The sequence below is a fragment of the Pituophis catenifer genome, unplaced genomic scaffold (genome assembly GCF_029215685.1).
Source record: "Pituophis catenifer annectens isolate HBS135680 unplaced genomic scaffold, rPitCat1.0.hap2 SCAF_2, whole genome shotgun sequence".
NCBI classification, from domain to species: Eukaryota; Metazoa; Chordata; class Lepidosauria; order Squamata; family Colubridae; genus Pituophis; species Pituophis catenifer.
In genome coordinates this window covers 140,638,778-140,657,571 of record NW_027256882.1, presented here as the reverse complement: position 1 = coordinate 140,657,571, position 18,794 = coordinate 140,638,778, and the positions used below count along the sequence as shown (strand labels likewise).

Sequence of the window (18,794 nt, the reverse complement as noted above, 5' to 3'; positions counted from 1 at the left end):
CACATTAAATATCAAAAAAGGAATGTGTACAGATTGTAGAGTATCTGGCCTGAATCCACTGAATAAAATATGGATGTGAATTTCCAAATTCAGTTGTAAATTTTCTGCATGGCTGAAATCAACCCATTCTCCCTCACCCTTGGTTTCCTATCTCTAAAGTAATAATAATGATGTTTAACCCTATTATCAAGAGGTATAGTATATGAAACATGGTTTTTAAAAATCTTACAATTACATTAATTTTAAACTGAATATTGGACTGAATATGTACAAGGCTATACAGTATCACCAAGAATCAAGATAACTTTCTCCATACCTACACAATCCAGGAGATTGTGATGTACAGTGCATACAATATATTATTGTACTACTATTGACATGTACATTTTAAAAAATGATAGCTTTAGGGATATTTACAAGAGGGCTTACATAGTATTTGCAAACAGGTGTGTAAAGAAACACAATCCTGAATCTGCTAAACTTTTGCTGAGAGGAACCAATGGGTAATTTAAACACATTTACCTGGAACTAGATCAGTTTAATTAGTCTGCAACTATAATTGCAATAAATGAGTAGCTTATATTATATACTGATGGCTGTAAAATTGTTTAGAGAACAATTGTATCAAGTGTAATGTTCCAAAGAATAGTTTGAATGTTGAACCAAACCATTTTTCAATTTTTTGTCAGAATGACAGTGTGTTGCAAATGCATGCTTTGATCAGTGTTTCTCCTTCCAATAATAGTTATTAGCATTCACCTATCACATGTGGGTTTTTAAATTTTGGGCTTAATATGCAATGTGAATTTAGCCATAATGATTTGCAAACAATGGCTTCTGATTGTGTTTTATACAATGCTTCTGATTAAATGTACTATGGCTTACCTAAATATGTATAGCAAGCCATACACAAATAAAAAGTAATGTTGACTACATAACTGGGTTGACTAAGGAGCCTGGATAGCTCAACAAACTAAAAAGCCTGTTATTAACATTCAGCTGTCTGCAATTATTGCAAGTTCGAATCTCCCCAGGCTCAAGATTGACTCAGCATTCCGTCCTTTCTAAGGTAGGTAAATTGAGGACCCAGTTTGTGGGGGCAATAAACTGACTTTGTATAAAATATACAAAATATGAAGGCTATTGCTTAACGCATTGTAAACCACCCTGAGTCTCTAGAGAAGGGCGGCATATAAATCAAATTTAAAAAATAAAAATAAAAAAAACTACATTTCCTTTATTAATATAGCAGTTTCACTTTTACACATGCACAGAAGACAATCTAAATTTAAATTCTATCTAGATATGACATAACTTCATTTTCAAAGGCTGCTGAAAGTATCCAGATCTGAAATTAAAGTAGCCATGCTCATGCATCACATTAACCTTTTGTCTTAATCAAAGTTTGTTGACACACTATATATTAGCTAGGACTAGGTACACACTACAACATGAATCATAAACATGAGTCATAAACCAGTCACAAGCTACAAAGGTTAAATTCATTCATCACAACAGAATGAAAATATAATACGGCTTATTAAGATAACTCATACATAATTCTGACAATCTTATGAGGAATTATTGATCCCCATATGACAAAACATGGTCTGTCTTGGTTGTGGCTTATTCACCAAACCACATCAAAGCAAAGAAAAAAAATTTAGTTCGATATTCAACCCAAGTAATTATTTCAAGTAAAATCACTTCTCAGTAAGCAAAAAATGAGTTTTGAGTAGAAAGTAGCTTTCCTCAGAAACCCTGTTGGAAGCAACTTTGTGGATAGTAAAAGTTTGGCAAGTGCGGGGTTCGGTTTTCTTAACCGCAGACTCAAGACCCAAAGGTGTTTTTTCAAGAGGCAACTGGGCTTTCTGGTTTTTTCTTTGAAGAGGTTTCGCTTCTCATCCAAGAAGCTTCTTCAGTTCTGACTGGATGGTGGGGGAATGGAAGGATCCAGTCAGAGCTGAAGAAGCTTCTTGGATGAGAAGCGAAACCTCTTCAAAGAAAAAAACAGAAAGTCCAGTTGCCTCTTGGGAAAAAAGAGCACCTTTGGGACAACCATGACCTGGATGACTAAGAATCTCCATAGACCAGTGTTTCTCAACTTTGGAAGCTTGAAGATGGGTGGACTTAAACTCCCAGAATCCCCCAGCCAGCACTGCTGGCTGGGGGATTCTGGGAGTTGAAGTCCACCCATCTTCAAGCTTCCAAGGTTGAGAAACACTGCCATAGACATTGCAGATTCGAGACTTTACGGCTTTTTGTGCCGTAAGAGGCTAAGCTGCTCCCTTCCCCGATCTTTTTGCGCAGAGACGCGGCTCGTGGGGTGGGGGGGATGGGAAGAAATCTCTCGGACAAAAAGTCTGTAGAGATTCTCAGTCATCCAAGTCATGATTGAAAAGAAAAAAAAAAACACAAGAAAGTTCAGAATTGCCTCCTGAAAAAGTAAAAAAAAAAGGGACTTCTGGGACAACAGCCAATAAGCCACTAGGCGGAGCCATCGAATGGTGGCGGGGGGGGGGGGGAAGGAAAGAGAGGGACGAAGACGCAGCGTCTTCTTCGGGGCGGACCTTTTCTACCCGGAACCTTGTTGCTTCTCCTGCGCTACCGGGCGGGAACGGTGACGCGGCAGTATTGGCGGCGCACGAGCAGCGGAGAGGGGCGGGTAAAGGGGCGGAGCTGCCGGACGAGGGTCGGAACGGCGGCAAGGATATGGCGGAGACCATTGTAAGTTCAAGGCTTGTTGAGGGGGACGAAGCCGGGGAGGGGGAAGGCGGGGTGGTGGTATCTCCCTCCTCTCTTTCCTCAACTCCCCCCCCCGGGGGTGGTTTCCCTCCCTCCGGTCTTTTGTCATTGTGAAGCCGGGGGGGGGGGGAGGAAGGAAGGCGCCGCGCTCAGGGCTCCCCCTTGGGCTTCCCCAGCGCCTGCCCGGCTGGGGGCTGACAGCTCTGCCTAGTTGGGAAGATGGGAGGTACCAACCCGCGGTGGGGTTTATTTTCCTATCCCGTCTCCCTTGCTAGGTTTGTGGAAGAGCAAGGGGGAATTGCGGGGACCTCCCTGGATAGGGGTTCGGGGGGGGGGGCTGCTGCAGCTGAAGATAGCGGCTCTCCCCTCCCCACCTTCACTGAGTGTCATTCCAGAGGGGGAAGAACTCAGCACATCAGAGCTTTTCAAGCCAGTTTCGTAATATTTTTTTTTCTTTCTCCCCCTTCCCTCCAAAAAAAAAAAAAAAGTAGTGTGACTGGGCAAGATGGACCAGAAATGAACAATTTTCAAAAGCAACCCACCCACCACCCACCCCTTTCTCTGAAGAAAATGTGTGGATATATAGCATGGATATATGTCCAGTAAATTGGACTGGCTTAACAATTGGGGTCTTTCTCTCTCCTTAGGGCAGGATATATGGAAAGAAAATGAAAAGCTGAGGATTTGGTACAAACACATGATACGTAGAATAAGAATCTTATCTCTAGAGATTTTTTTCTCTCTCTTGAAATACTGGACTATTTAAATATAATTATATAAATACTATAATTCCAAGATGATATGTTCGTAGGAATTGTAGTCTAATACACCTAGAAGGCAACAACAACAACTTGGAAAAAGCTGACAAAAGTTTCTGTAACTCTTATGTGAAGTTTTTCCTTTCAAACCCTAATTATTTTGAATCTAGGTTCAATATTAACATTACTTGCAATAAATTAAGATAGCTACAGCCATAGGAAAAAATGACTTCCTGGCCACATTCCCATAATTATTGTATCACTTTGAATGCCAGACAGCATAAATCGGTGGATCACTTGTTTTGGATTTTTGACAGTAAGAAACTCCTCAGTAAATAAGTGAAGCTTTGACTATGCTAGAAGTACTTCAATACTTGCTTTATATTAACAGCATTTAAGAGGTATCTACAATGTTTTTCTTATCTGAATTGGCAAAGGTGAAAAACTCTTCCCTGTCCTTTATGATCAGTGAGAAAGTTTAGTTAAGGCAGGGGTGGCAACTGTGGCCCTTTTACAACCTGTGGACTTCAACTCCCAGAATTGCTGAGCTAGCCAAGCTGGCTCAGGAATTCTGGGAGTTGAAGTCCACAGGTTGTAAAAGGGCCACAGTTGCCCACCCCTGAGTTAAGGCGTACTGAAGAATAAGCAGGTCCTACTGTGGTTAAAAGTATGTTGCACTTCCATCTTTCTTTTCTATCAGATTTTATTTTAATAAAGAAATAGAAAAATATGTATATAGCAGGACCAATCCAAATTTTAAAGTTCTCTCTTGGCAGCTAAATTTGTATAATATTTCATAAAATTGGACAGCACACGTTTTAATAAATTTAGGTCAATTTGCCTTGTTTTATATTAATGGATTGTCAATATCTTTGGTATTAGTACTGGCTACATTGTATTTGGCTACATTGATACAATTAGTTATATATTGCAAATTGCAGGCAATTTGAGCAACTTTGGCAGGTAATCTGTAGCCTTCCATCTCAGCAGCTAGACTATAATATGAATCAGTTTGATTTAAATTCTGCTTTTAGTTGAATTTAATCAGTATTTTGATACAGTGCTTTACAGAATCTTTAGTTTTCTTTTAAAACAGGGTGTCCTTGTGGTATCCTTTAAGCCACTTATACATCCATTCAAATTATATCTGATTTCTTTATTACCAAAGTTTATACTAAAATTTCAATTTTATTTATTAATTTTAATAATGCATAAAATTTATTTTAAACTGCCAATAACTATGGTATGTATAAATACATAAATATGTATTAATTACATAAATATAAATATTGCACATTTCAAAGCAAAACTATGGGAGATTATATAATTTTGAAATAAATGCCATTTGCTATTTTTCTCCAAATTTTAAGAAAAAAAGTAATTTAACTACTTACTACAGTTCCAAAATATCACTGTTGCAAAATTCAAGTTTATAAATGACATTTGTCAGGTTTCATGGTTAGCAGTATCTATTTTTTGGAATATCTCCTAAGGTACCAGTTGGTAAATATCTGCACATCCACGTCTGGAAATTGCAGTCTATCAGCTTTTATTTAAAGTATTTTTTTTAATGATACACCAAACTTTTAAATGTTCCTATTTTTAAAAATACAGTTTCCTCTTGAAATTTGTACCCAATAGAAAGTGGGTGTGTACATATGTATGCACATACATTATCTAGTTTCAAAGAGATTTTAAGATTTGGACATTGTTCAAGGAGATAATTAATGGTTTGGCATGGTCCTAGGCTTAGTCATTTAGCTGTGTCTCCAGGTGAAATCCTAGCTGGAATTATGGAATCAGCACTTTGAGGCAAAGGAGTTGAGCTCAATACAAGAGTATCTTTACCTTTTAAAGACAGAATTGCTTCACAATGGTGCTGTGCTGCAGTGTAGTCAGATCCAATTCATATTCAATCTGAAATTACATATGCTTATTATAATAGAATTATCAAGAAAACCATATAGAATTGCTTCTTTGCATTATTACATTTTTCTGGAAGCACGTGTTGGAAAGCTATCATATTAAAAAGTTTCAAACATTTTATAGGATATTAGCATGTGTGAATTTCCACCATGTTCAATTCTTACATTGAAGTGAAGTTAGCACCAATTAATCTGTAGAATCTGCCCTTAAATTACATCATCTTTCAAGTATAGATTTGAACTCTGAGCAGTGGCATAGCAAAGGATATAGGGTTGTGCACATTAATGCAGCTTGTCTGTCTTTTTAAATTCCATAAGATGATATAATGTAGTGTTTAGTGCTAAATGTTGCCAAAAACAAGTTAGTCTCTTATCAAAGCTAAGCTTGACTTCCTCAGTAAATAGATGCTATTCTTTCTGTGTCCCTATGTATCCCACAGGATTGGTGTGACTTTTCATTTTAATGAAGATGGATGACAGTTTTCCTTTAAATGAAGCATGCTAGCAATTAATGATGCAACGTGATGTAATATTCGTTTAACAGCCTGAAAAGCTCATGAAATTTCTTTATAGGCCTAAATTAAAGCTCTGCAAGTTAAAGCTTTGTAACTTAAAACCTTAAAATTCATTGTGTTTTTCTAATAAAATGTATCGCTAGCTGAAGTAATGAAATTAATAGTTAAGTACAATCCTATTGTACTTCTATTGTAATCCTATTGTTAAGTACAATCCTATTGTACTTAGGTATTAATTTCATTACTATTGACAAACTAACTTTTATATGTTAAAAATAATATTCATGAAATGTTACATCTCTCGCATATTCTAGAGTCAGACTTCTGTATATGATATTTTTTTGCCTTAATCATGAACATCCCTTAATCATCCCTCTGGAATGAGCTGCCCACCGCCTCAGAATAGCCCCGGACCTCCTCTCCTTCTGCCGCGAATTAAAGACGTGGCTTTTTCGCCATATGGGCTGAATCTGTAGGGGGATTCTAAATATTTCATAATTTTAATTTGATTTTAATTAATTTTTAATTGATTTTAACTGTTTATGTAATTCTCTGTCATTTTTGTAAGCCGCCCTGAGTCCTACGGGAGAAGGGCGGCATATAAATTACATAAATAAAATATTATGTTATTTTTAAGTTATTTTGGTTTACCTTTTTTCCAAATCTCTAAAATTCCTTATAGATAATCCGTGTCCAGTCACCAGAAGGAGTGAAACGTATTACTGCAACAAAACGAGAAACTGCTGCAACATTTCTGAAAAAGGTATTCTGTTTTTGGCATATTCTTTGGGCTACCCTAAGATAGTAATAAATGTTCATCTCACATTGGTTGAATAAGCCAGCCCAAGCATCTGTACTGTTTAGTTTTTACACAGAAACTTTTGGTGATGCATTTTCACTTTGAATTTTCACTGAAACTTTATCTGAATTAAAGAAAGCAAAGAAATTCCAGAATCTCTATTGACACTGCTTTTATTAGGCCAAATCAGGCTGACCAAATAGATAAAATTGCAAAACAAAAGCTTGGGATGGGGTCATGTCATGGAGTCTACATCTGAATGCAGTGTTAAATTGTACTATGAGTGTCTAGAGAATATATTGTTAGGCTCTGTTTTGAACTTGTCCTGACATGTTGCAATGTATTTCTGTTGAAGGATTGTTTTAAAATGTTTGACGGGAAAAGATCTAGTGTGATAAATTACAGCATCTGCCAGTCAGATGTTGTAGAGCAAAAAAGCTTTTTATCTTGTTGAGAGACCAGTAGGATTAGTACAGATAAGGTGAGCAGAATGAGAAACAATTATTGCAATTCAGAATTGCCATGTTAGTTTATTCCTTTAACATTCTATAACTGTTATGCAGAATCCCCATCTGCATATGTAGTAGGAATAGGATTATATTACATTCTGCAGAATTTAATTCCTAATACTGAGGAATGTATAGATAGACCTATATATTATAATTATTGTAATTATTGACTATGTAGTGAGGGCCAGTATCATATAGCTGGTTAAGGTACTGAATTAGATGCAGTGAGACTCTGATTCTAATCCTCCCTTAGGCACAGAAGCCAATTGGGTGTCTGTAGGCCAGTCACTCACTCAGAGCTGAAAATAGGTTCTCTGAAAAATGGCTGAAGGACATACCCCTTGTCACATTATGCATGGATGGTTTTACCATATTAAATCAGCAAGCAAGGTGAAAATAAGCAGGTTTTGCAACCAAACCGAATAAATACTAAAAAGAAAAAAATTGACAGCTTATTTAAGAATGTAAGTAACCAATACAGCATACGCCATAATTTTTTATTGAAGATGTAATTGTACTTTTAAACATACATAACTTTAAAGCACTACTTTCAAAGTAATGGCCATATTCATTTTAATAAAATAAATAGCTCAAAATCATGGTGTAGTTATAACTTAAAATTGAAATACATGTAGTCCTTGACTTACAACCACAATTTAGCCCAAAGTTTTTGTTGCTAAGCAAGACATTTGTTAAATAAATTTTGTCCCATTTTACAACCTTTCTTGCCGCAGTTTTTAAGTGAATTACTTTAGTTGTTAAATTAGTAACACGATTGTTAACTGAATCTGGCTTTCCTGTTTGCTTATCATAAGTTCGCAAAAGGTGATCACATGACCCCAGGACACTGTAACTGTCATAAATAGGACCCAGTTGCAAAGGACTTGAATTTTGATTATCTTACCATGGGGATGCTGCAACGGTTTTAAATGTGAAAAATGGTCTTAAGTCACTTTTTTTCAGTGCTGTTGTAATTTCGAACAGTCATTAAATGCTGTAAATTGAAAACTACCTGTACAGCTTTACTAGCAAGGTTCCCCCTAATTCTACATCAGAAGCAATAGGAAAACCATGAAGTTTTTTGCTGACCCCTGAGAATCCGAAAATGTATACAGTGAGGAAGATCCCATATTCTTCTGAGGTAGAAAAGGCACTTCCCCTAACCCATGGTGTTGGTTCCTGAGCTCCATGTTCTGTTCAAAGAGTTCATCCCTGTTGTGTGCGGATAGGATTATGGCAAGCATAAATTTTGCTCGGGTTGGCCATGCTGTCTAGGAGTTATTGAATCCTAAAATAGAAGGAGTACATTTATGCAAAAGAGCCAGATGAGTTTCTGCAGAGAACAAATTTCAAAAGTATATTGATAGCCATATTTCAATTTAATGTCACTTATTTGGATGTCCAATTTATAAATACCTTGTTAGCTCTAATGAGGTTTTATATTGTATGTATTTGGATATATTGTGAAGCAGTGAATGTTCTTACTAATTTCCTTCTGTATTAAACTACACAGAGAGAAAATGTTGAAAGATGTTAGCTTTATTTGCCCCCCTTTTATACCAGTTTCAGCTGGTGATTTGATTAATTTGGTTAAAGCAATATGTTTTCCTCCACAAATGGATTAAATACAGTTAATCATTAACATTAGCAATCAGGCTTAGTTTCTAAAATCCATCCTTATAGAGCCTTAATTTAAATGTGAACAAATAATTGAAATGTACTGTAGATTCTTTGAATAGCTGTTATAATGTAAGTATGATAAATTACATTCACACTTTTGTAATATTTACAGCCAGAATAAGATGTTTTTTATCTTGATTTCTATCAATAAATTAATTTGTTTGTATAGGTTGCAAAAGAATTTGGCTTCAGAAATAATGGATTTTCTGTGTACATCAATAGAAACAGGACTGGTGAGATCACATCTTCTCCCAATAAATCCCTCAACTTACTGAAGATCAAGTAAGTATTCAATAAAATATTGGGCCACACTTGGACTAGAGTTGATTGCCGTTGTGTTTTGACAAGTTAAGAGAATGTATTGTGATATCTTTATATGTGTATCTGTTAAATATTTGCCGGGTTCTTATTTCTTTTATGTATTGTTATGCTATCTAGCTAAAATGGTTTTGGCATTGCATTATATGTATCAAGTCAAAATACTAACAAACAGGAAAATAAAAACTCATAACCACAGAGCTGCCCAATCACCAAACAAGTAAACCCCATCAATCCCTAAATGCCCATTGCTTTGCAAAAGACTTATTAGGGAGAGTACCAGGTATACTTCCAAGGGCAAAGTGTTCCGGGATTTGGAGGCCACGAAAAGCATTTCTTTTTGGCCTATGACCCTTTGTAGTCTCATAAGGGTGGAACCTTCAACATCCCTCTCCTCCCACCTTTGAATTCAGGAACCAGCAAATTCTGCCTGGAGGAAATGGTTTTTAAAGTACCCTAGAACAAACCCATATAGAGCTTTATAGGTTAAAAGCAGCATTTTAATTGGTTTCAGAAAGCAACCTATACTGCAGAGAATAGAATTACACTTTTATAATGATTCTCACCTAGTGTCATTTTGGCTGCTGCACTCTTATACTAGTATAATAAATACTAGTATAGTATAGTTTATTGAATAACCCGAAGGCCTTTTCAAACAAAACAGAAAAGAAAAAGGGAAAAAGATAAAACAGTTACAAAAATAGCAATCTAAAAATATATGATAGATGACATTAAAATTTTACAATATCAAATTTCAATAGCTAAGTTGCCAAGACTAGATAACCCAAATAGGATAGCTCCTCTCTAACTGAGCTCATCTTCCTTACAATCGATAAAAATTTTTTTGATATAACTGGCTCGTATTGCCATCATTCTTTTAAGGTATCGAGTGATCGTGCTTACCAGGGGAGGAGAGTCAGCCCTCAACAGAAATGCTAATTTTTGGTTTATATTCCAGTGGGGAAATTTATTTATAATTGGGGACAGATATTGTTTTCTTACTTCTTGATAGAGACTACATTCGAATATTATATGCGCCTGTCCTCCACGACGTTTACCCTACATATGCATATTCTTTTGTCATACGGGATTTTCCGATAACGGCCGAATCTAACGTTGGTATCTAGAAGTTCGAATCTAAACTTAACAAATAACTGTCTCTCCACTGATGGCATTTCTAAATGTAAATACTTTTCCAGAGTGAAAGTTGTTTTAACTGCTGTCAGCAGTTTAAGGGAATGATTAGTTGAAAGGGTTGCCATGTCCATTTGCCCATGTATATCTTTAATCCGTTGTTTAACTTGGTTCAGTGTGTTACACAACGGGAACCCTACGCCATATCGGTTCAATATTTCTGACAGCCGGGTTAGCCAGGAATACCTTTGAAGATTTGAAATCTGCTGTTCCTCTAGACATATTTTAGGGAGTCTGCTGGCATCCATCTGGGTCATTTTTAGCCAGTAGGCTACCGCCCTAGTGATTGTATAGGTGTTATCAACTTATCAACTTCTGAATAATCATCAAAGGCAGCCCCCCCCCCAGAGCACATGCAATCCCAACATGTCCAAAGAGCATGAGTTATTCTCACCAGGGTTTCCAGGTCCGAGTAGGGTTACAACTGGCTGATCAGCCCCTGCTCCCAGTTATAGTGTCCATCTGCTGCTCCAGCAAGAGCAGGCAGTCCACAAATATCCACAAGCTGCAGACAACCCTGTCCAAAGACTATAGTTTGTTTCTAGCCACCCAAGCCCTCACAATCTCTTGACTTTAAGTTAGAAAGTTATACACAATTGAGTTACTATCAATGAACTGGTGATATTTCATCCCAAACTGATTGGGTGACCTCTCCCATCAGCTAAATGTGATCAAGTAATATATGTAGGCAGACCCAGCCTTAGCAAATAGACACAGTAGGTAGAAACTTACTGCAGATGCTAAAAAGCAACGTGAAAAGAACCAAGCTTTGGAGCACCTATACTGGGGCAGCCACTGGGCTTGATTACTCCTCCTGTTCCACTGTTGACTGGACCTGGCCAGTAAATAAGAGGAGAGCCATTGCAAAGTAAGGCCCCCAGTTTCTCCTCCTGTTGATGGTGTAGTAAATCACTATGGTTGATGATTTCAGAAGCCACTGAAAAGGTCCAAAAGGATCAAGAGAGGCACACTCCAACTTTCTAGGTCCCAATGAAAGTCTTCACCAGAGCAACTAGCACTGCTTCTCTGCCATGTCTAAGTCTGAATCTTGACTGAAGACTGAATTCTGAACTGGTGATCTTTTCTATAATGTGCTCTGAAAAAGGAGAATTTGGAGACTAAGCAGTGGTTTTCCACCATGGTGGATCAAGATATGGCTTCTTTTGGAAGACACATACCACTTCGGTAGTATCTTCACCTTCCTTTAAAGAAATATCTTTGAACCTTACCCTCTCTGCCTGAAGGAACCAGGAGGGAGATGGCTCTGTCACAAAAGTCCTATTTATTTGCATTGGTGCAGCTGTGACATATTCAATTGATTTGCCATCTTGCAAAAGTATGAAGTACCCAGACATGTTGTGGATTACTTGGGATTTGTTTGTTTTACAACTAGAGAGAGTAACTCCATCTACAACAGGTGGGACTCCAAAACAAAATTACCATCTTTTCAGGATACTTGCATATGTATTTCACATAACACAAATAAGTCAGCATGGTTAGGTGGATGAATTGTTTCTCAGGAAGTAAATTGTTCTTTAAAGGTTTGAAGTTTTTGAATGTTTCAAGCACTATATTTATAGAAGGGAAAAGAATTTTAAACTCAAATAGGTTATGTAGGCATACACATGGCATCTATCTGTCCATCTATCAAATTTTTATAGCTACCCATCTCTCAAAAAGTTGACTATTTGCTTTCCTCTTGGCTGATTCATTATATGTTTCAGGGTAAAGAAAGGACAATTGTAATTGTTCTTGCTTTTCACTTTAAATATCTTATTCTGTTGTCACTTTTATAACTAGGGAGCAGTCTAATTATGCTTTCTTTTGGAATAATGTTGCTTTTCACAAACTGGTATACTATGATAGTAAAATGTATCTGCATAGTCATTGTAGGGTCTATTCCACATTTCAGCAAGAGCATGCTTGGTGAATCACATTTAGCGTCCTCATTTTCTCCATTATGATGCGGGGGAAAGACTAGACACAGTTGCACCTTTTCTATAGTCTGAAATTTCAAAAGGCTTTGGTGGGTCTTTATCATAAATACATATGCTGCATGTATTTTATTATAAAGACCTATAGAATCTATCTGAGGTAAATGCAGCTAGTCTTTGAGTTACAGCCTTTTGTTGAACCACTATTTGAAGTGACAATGTGCTGAACGGAGGGATTTACAACTGGTCCTCAGAGTTCTGGCTATGGTCATGGCAACAAAATGTGAGTGTTTGGCAACCAGCTTGCACCTATGATTGGCTTCGGCATCCCTCAGTCACATGTTTGCCATTTGTCAACTTCCCTGCAGGCTTTTCGCAAGGAAAGTCAAGTAAGTTTTCACACACACCCCCTTAATCTTTTTGGCTCGCACACACCATGTTCTTCTTTCCCCCTTCGTTTACATGCACCCAGCACCCTCTGCCTCAATCTCCCAGTAGTCACATGGACGCATTCACCCTCACTCACTCACTCACTCATGCATGCATGCATATACACCATATTGTCTTTCAGTGTCTTCCCTGTGATTGCATGGACCCCTCACCCTCTTTCCTCATTTTCCCTGCAGTTGCACATACACATGAACCTTATGTTCTCTTTCCCTGGCCTCCATCACTCACACTTATGATCTGTGCTGAGCCTCTCAGGGTCTCTCCCACTCCCTGCAACACCTCTGTACTTTTTACCTGGGACTCCCTCTGCTTCCTGCTTAACGACCCACACCTCTGGGTTATGACAACAGCCAGACTGAGGATTTCTGGTTGCTAAGTGATGCAATCGGGCAATGTCATATTTTACAACTGCATTATTTAGCAATGGCAACTCCATTTCCAATTGCAGATGTAACTCAAGGGCTACCTGTACAAGCTGTGCTTATTTAACACATTTATATATTGCTCACTCAATTTCGATGGTACATTACTACAATTAAAATAGCAGCTGTTAAAATATGGCATAGCATGTTTAATTCCTAAATGCCAATTGAAACGAGACAAAACCTCCTCACTTTTTTTCTATGAAACGTAAAAGGAGGAGACTGCTCTATTTCCCTTGAAGGTACTTTTTATTTGGAGAAGGCAATTAATTGGTTTCTCTGTCAACCTTTGATGTTACTGTTCAGAGAAGAAAAGCTAACCTTGGTAGAATAGGTTACTCATCATTTCCCTTGTGAATCATCCTTAGTCTACTAGTGTTTGGCAGTTTGCCAATAATTGTAGGCGGAAAAAGGCAGAAATCTGAAGCTGTTTAGAACTTATTCTTTCCTTGGTCTGTTCTTATCTTGAATAGGATGGGGAGGTGGTAGTCCTTTTGCTACCATTATAAAAATGGCTCTTTGGGAAATGACATCTCAGAAAAATGCAGCTTCAAAAGAGCCAGCATTGTTTGTCATGAGATAAAAAGAAATGATGTAAAAACTGGGAAGTTCTTCAATCGCAGTCCTCTGTGCATTTATCTTACAATAACTTCAATTGAACTCAGGGAAACTTACTTGCAAGTAAACAATTATAAGATAATTCTAGTATAGACTCAGTACACTTTGGGTTTAGATCCAGTTTTCCTTTGATCTAAATTCTGCTCACAGGAAAGTCAGTTGCAAGAATGGGGAGACTGTTTACTTGATTATGTCTGTAGTTTCCTGAAAAGCTGTTTCAGAAAGTTGAGGCACCATTCAGACTAGTTCGGAAGATGGTCCTGACAGCTTGGAAGAAGAAAGGAGAGTTCAGAGAAGATTGTCTCAATTTTTTTGTAGAATACTTCGGCTTAATCTCACTCCATTCTGTAAATGGAAAAGATGGTATAATGAAATCTATAATCTGTACAATTGCCAATTCTGTAGAGTGTCCACCTAAAATCCCCCTAAGTACTTCCAAATTAAAATAGTTTGATGCGGTTGAATATCATTCTGAAATTGATAATTCTGTAACAGTTCTACCATTTTTTCTAATACTTCTGTTTTTTGTTTTTGCAGACATGGAGATATGCTATTTCTTTTTCCATCAAGCGCACCTGGCTCTTCCTCTGAGAACATGGATACCTCAATTTCTCAAGGAACACGCCCACTAGGTGTTCCCCAGGTGGTAGAAGATGAAATTGATCAGTACCTAATAAAACAGGATGGGAAAATTTATAGAAGCAGAGACCAGCAATTGTAAATATCATTGTGTTTTCTTATTCCACAAAATTCCTTACAGTTTGCTGTTTGTTTCCTGTTTTCCTTCTCTGTTCCCCATTCTCAAAGGTAACTAAAGTAATCCCATGTCAATTCGTGTTCAAGCACTTTCCCACAATTTGGTAGTAATTTAGTTCTCTGAGATGGGTTGATAATAGCTGAAGATGCTACATGTTTTAGCGCTGCTTATGTGGAACAACTCAAAAACGGATTCTTTCTTTAGAAATCTGGAAAATTGATGTATTGATCTTCAGAATAGGCCATGGGGGAAAAATGGTACTGGCTTTTGTAGGAAAGTCAGCCTTATACTATATGGTAATGAATACATGGCTATGTGTTCAGTAAATAGCCGCTCTGAAATTCTCACAGAAAGTAGCCTCAGACAGATTTGTAATTCTATTCCTTTAAAACAAAATACATTGCTGTTGTTCATAAAGAACACTGACAGCCATTGAAAAGGCCTGATCCATGTTAATTGTTGTTAGACCTTACCTGACCTTCAAATCATTTAGAGCTTTGTAGAATGAAGTGCATCGTAGTAATCATTTGTTAAAAGCACATAATGAAATAATATTGTAGCTTACTACTTGAGTAATCCATTTGTTTCCATCTAAAATCTTGGAATGCCACAGTTTGGCCTATGTCCTTACATCTGTACTGTAGACATAATAATAGTAGACATGAATAATTTCATCCAAATCTGGGTAAAATATGGAGTAGCTTCTTACTTTAGTCAAACTTAAGTTGTGCAAGAGAGCTGTAAACACGTAGTATAAGCTTGATTTGCTTTTATTAAATACAATTACTTATTCAGAATTCCAGTATTCTCAGTAAAAGTCCTGTCTGTCTTGAATTTAATCATTGTGGTTGGACTAACTGGATTTCTACCCTGTTTCCCCCAAATAAGACATCCCCTGATAATAAGCCCAATCAGGCTTTTGAGCGCATGGCAATAAGGCCAAGCGCTTATTTCAGGGTTCAAAAAATATAAGACAGGGTCTTATTTTCGGGAAAACACGGTAGTAACAGCAGCAAAGGATGAGAAATATTTAATCAACTAAATTACAGAAGCCCTTGATTTAACATGAGTTATGGGGAAGAAGCTTCTGAAGTGGCAACTTCAATATTTGTAGGCCGTAAACATAGGAAGTAGCCCTCACTGGATCATCTATTGCAAACAATGTGGCTCTTGCTGAGAATGACATTGGATGGCTGATTAGTTTGAAAAAAAATTCCAATTTAATTGAACATTTAAAGCATGCTTAGAATTGCGTATCCCAAACATCAACAACATGGAAGATTTGAAATTGCCACTAACAAATATAGGGTGGTTTATGCCCATGCAAGAGCAAAATTAATAATTTATCAATGCAGAGTTATAATATTACGTTACCCTTAAGTTAGATAGATAGATAGATAGATAGATAGATAGATAGATAGAGATAGAGATAGATAGATAGATATAGATATATAGATATATAGATATGACTCTAAGCTGGGGCTGGATTTCATAATAGTCTCTCATGTCCTTCTAATTATTGTAGTTTTGAAATGCTTGAGCTTCTATAAGTAAGCAAGAGAAAAATAATAACACAAATTTAAAAATAATAACAAAAATAATAACAGAAAGGCTGCATAGATACTTTTTTGTTAAGCCAGAAGAAAAAGTCTTATCAGGAAGATATGGACATGATTGTAGACAATTTGTTTGGTTTTTATCTTCTAAATCTTTTACACCTGTAAAACTTCAGAGATGGTGCATGCTTTAGTATTTCTCACATATATTGAGAAGCTCAGAATTGCTTTTGATAACCATTTTTTTTCTAGCTGGAATCTTTAAAGAGACACGAAATATATTATTCTCACAGGGTACACTGAGAACATTGTAGTAGTTGGTGTCTGTCTGAGGAAATAGCATTGGACCACCAGAAGGCTACTTTTGGAGTATAGCTATAAATTTTAAAGCAGACCTCTATTAATAGTAACTATTATAAGAATCTGATTTAAACTTTTATAATGTGTTATTTCTTTTAAGGTTAGATAGGTCTACATCGCCCCTTTATGTAGTTTTCCATGTCTTGGAATGATTGCTTCAGTGAAGATCAAAAACTAAAAACCTTTGAATAGTGAAGTATTGTTGGCAGTTGTGTGGTTTTGAAAAAAGTGCTCATGAAAACATCATAGGCAAAAAATCTCTTTTGTTGAATTTATGCCTGACTTTATATTGAAAAATGCTAAGAACACACTAACTTCTATGAAGAAAATGCCAATAGCAGAGAAAGAAAGTTGTTCTGAAAGACCTGCTGTTAAAATAAATATTGAATAAATGAAAGATTTTTAAAATATTGAATACAATTCAATTCAAATTCAGTTCAAATCTTTATTGTCAGTGCACAACATATGTACAATGAGATTGGTTGAGCTCCCTCAGTGCACACACACCCCAACACAATACAACTCACAGTGAAGACAGAAAATCCCTAACCCAATAAATCATATTAACAAAACACATAGAATAATAGTCTATTGCCTCCTTAAATAGATGGAAATGGAAGATGCTGCTCTGGATCTTTTCTGCAACAGTATAACCAATCTGTCTTTCTATTCTATTATTAACAAAAATAGCATTGTATCTTATCAGTACTCTCCATAATTACATTTCTGAAATTAGGAAACATTTTCAGTGTAGTTGGCAATCAGCACAGTAATTCTTAGCTGATGTGTGCTTAACCATTTGTTAATCTGTAATCAGTACAGGCAGTCCTTGCTTAACAACTATTCATTCAGCAACTGTTTGAAGTTATGACAGTGCTGAATGAATGGTGTTTACAATTGGTTCTTGACATTACAACCATTGAAATGCTCCGATGGTCACATGATCAAAATTCAGGTACTTGACAGCCTGTTCACATTGAGGGCCACAAGGTGTGCTTTGACTTCACTTACTCACCTGTCTCCTCTCCATCTCTGTCCTTTTGGCCATTTTTGGCCATCATGCATTCTGCTTCCCTCGGCATCCCTATTGCCCTGCATTCAGCTGCCCCTTTCTACCACCCCAGCTGGCCTTTGCTGCCTTCTTCTGTTGACAAGGTATGCCTGGCGTGGCTCTCTACAAGGCAGCTGCTGGCTGTGTGAGACCTTCTGAAGACCTTATCAGGAACAGGCAGAAGCAGAAGAAGATGGTGAAGTTCACCTGGGATAGCAGGGGTGCAGAGTGCCAGGGGTGACCACAAGGACAGATAGATAGGCAGGGCAGGAGAAACATGAGGTCCTCACCTAATGACTGCTGAGTCCCTAACAACTGCAACATGGAACTGCTATTGCTAATTGGTGCAGTCATGTCATGTTTTGCTTAATGACTGCTTTGCTTAGCAATGGAAATTCCAGTCCGTTGGGCTCATATTAATTTACGAATCTGTATTAAGTATTAATCTGTAAAGCTTTACAAAATAGAGTGCTTTTCTGTTTTTGCCAGTAAATTTAGCTGCTGATGTTCTCTTTACACAGATGTCGACATGGTCCATTGGGTAAATGTGTACATTGTGTACCTTTAGAGGTAAGCAGATAAGTGAAAGCTATTATAGTAATACTTTACAAGGTAAAAGTTTTTTTGATGTATAAAGTTGCCTTAATGGCATCAATAGAGAGAATGTTGTTGAAACTTTAATGTATCCTAGCTGTGCTGATAATGGTTAAAGAGGCAAAATTGGACCCTTGGATATACCTGTCAAATCAAAACTTGGATTTATCTGTTTTTTGACATCTGGCTTTTTGCAATAGTGGTTTTAACAGGATATACTATTTCATGTTACAAGTTTCAAGACAGCATATGCAGTTGGTATTTTCCACTTATATTGGAAGTAGATTCTTTACTTTTTAAAAGCTACAACTTAAAGCTGCTTATGGGGGTGGGGTATGCTTATATCCTGCATTGTTTTTATTAATGATTTATATAATAACCTTTTAATCATTTTTAGTTGTGCGCAGATTCTTCAGTTAGCTAGGTAACCTCCACTAGAATTCTCTAGCTTTGTTTTTAGCTCTGTAAGGTAAAAAAACAAGAATATTACATCCATGAGACAGGTTGGGTTTCTAAAGCTATTTTGGGCAAGAGTAAAATATTTTTTATTATTTTTTTTATTGAAAAAGTTTTATTAGTGAAACAAATACAGTTTTCCCACAACCCTCC

At 36.9% G+C, this 18,794-nt stretch overlaps 1 protein-coding gene across 1 annotated transcript in view; it reads left to right on the top strand.

The window, feature by feature from the left end:
* Positions 1 to 2,682: 2,682 nt before the first annotated feature.
* NPLOC4 (NPL4 homolog, ubiquitin recognition factor) overlaps positions 2,683 to 18,794 on the top strand; it is a 51,977-nt gene continuing 35,865 nt past the window's right edge. The window contains exons 1-5 of the mRNA XM_070937701.1: positions 2,683 to 2,727; positions 6,626 to 6,706; positions 9,101 to 9,213; positions 14,405 to 14,584; positions 18,113 to 18,161. Of these exons, the coding sequence (XP_070793802.1) occupies positions 2,713 to 2,727; positions 6,626 to 6,706; positions 9,101 to 9,213; positions 14,405 to 14,584; positions 18,113 to 18,161 (438 nt within the window). The 5' untranslated portion in view covers positions 2,683 to 2,712. The remainder of the gene's footprint in view (positions 2,728 to 6,625; positions 6,707 to 9,100; positions 9,214 to 14,404; positions 14,585 to 18,112; positions 18,162 to 18,794) is intronic.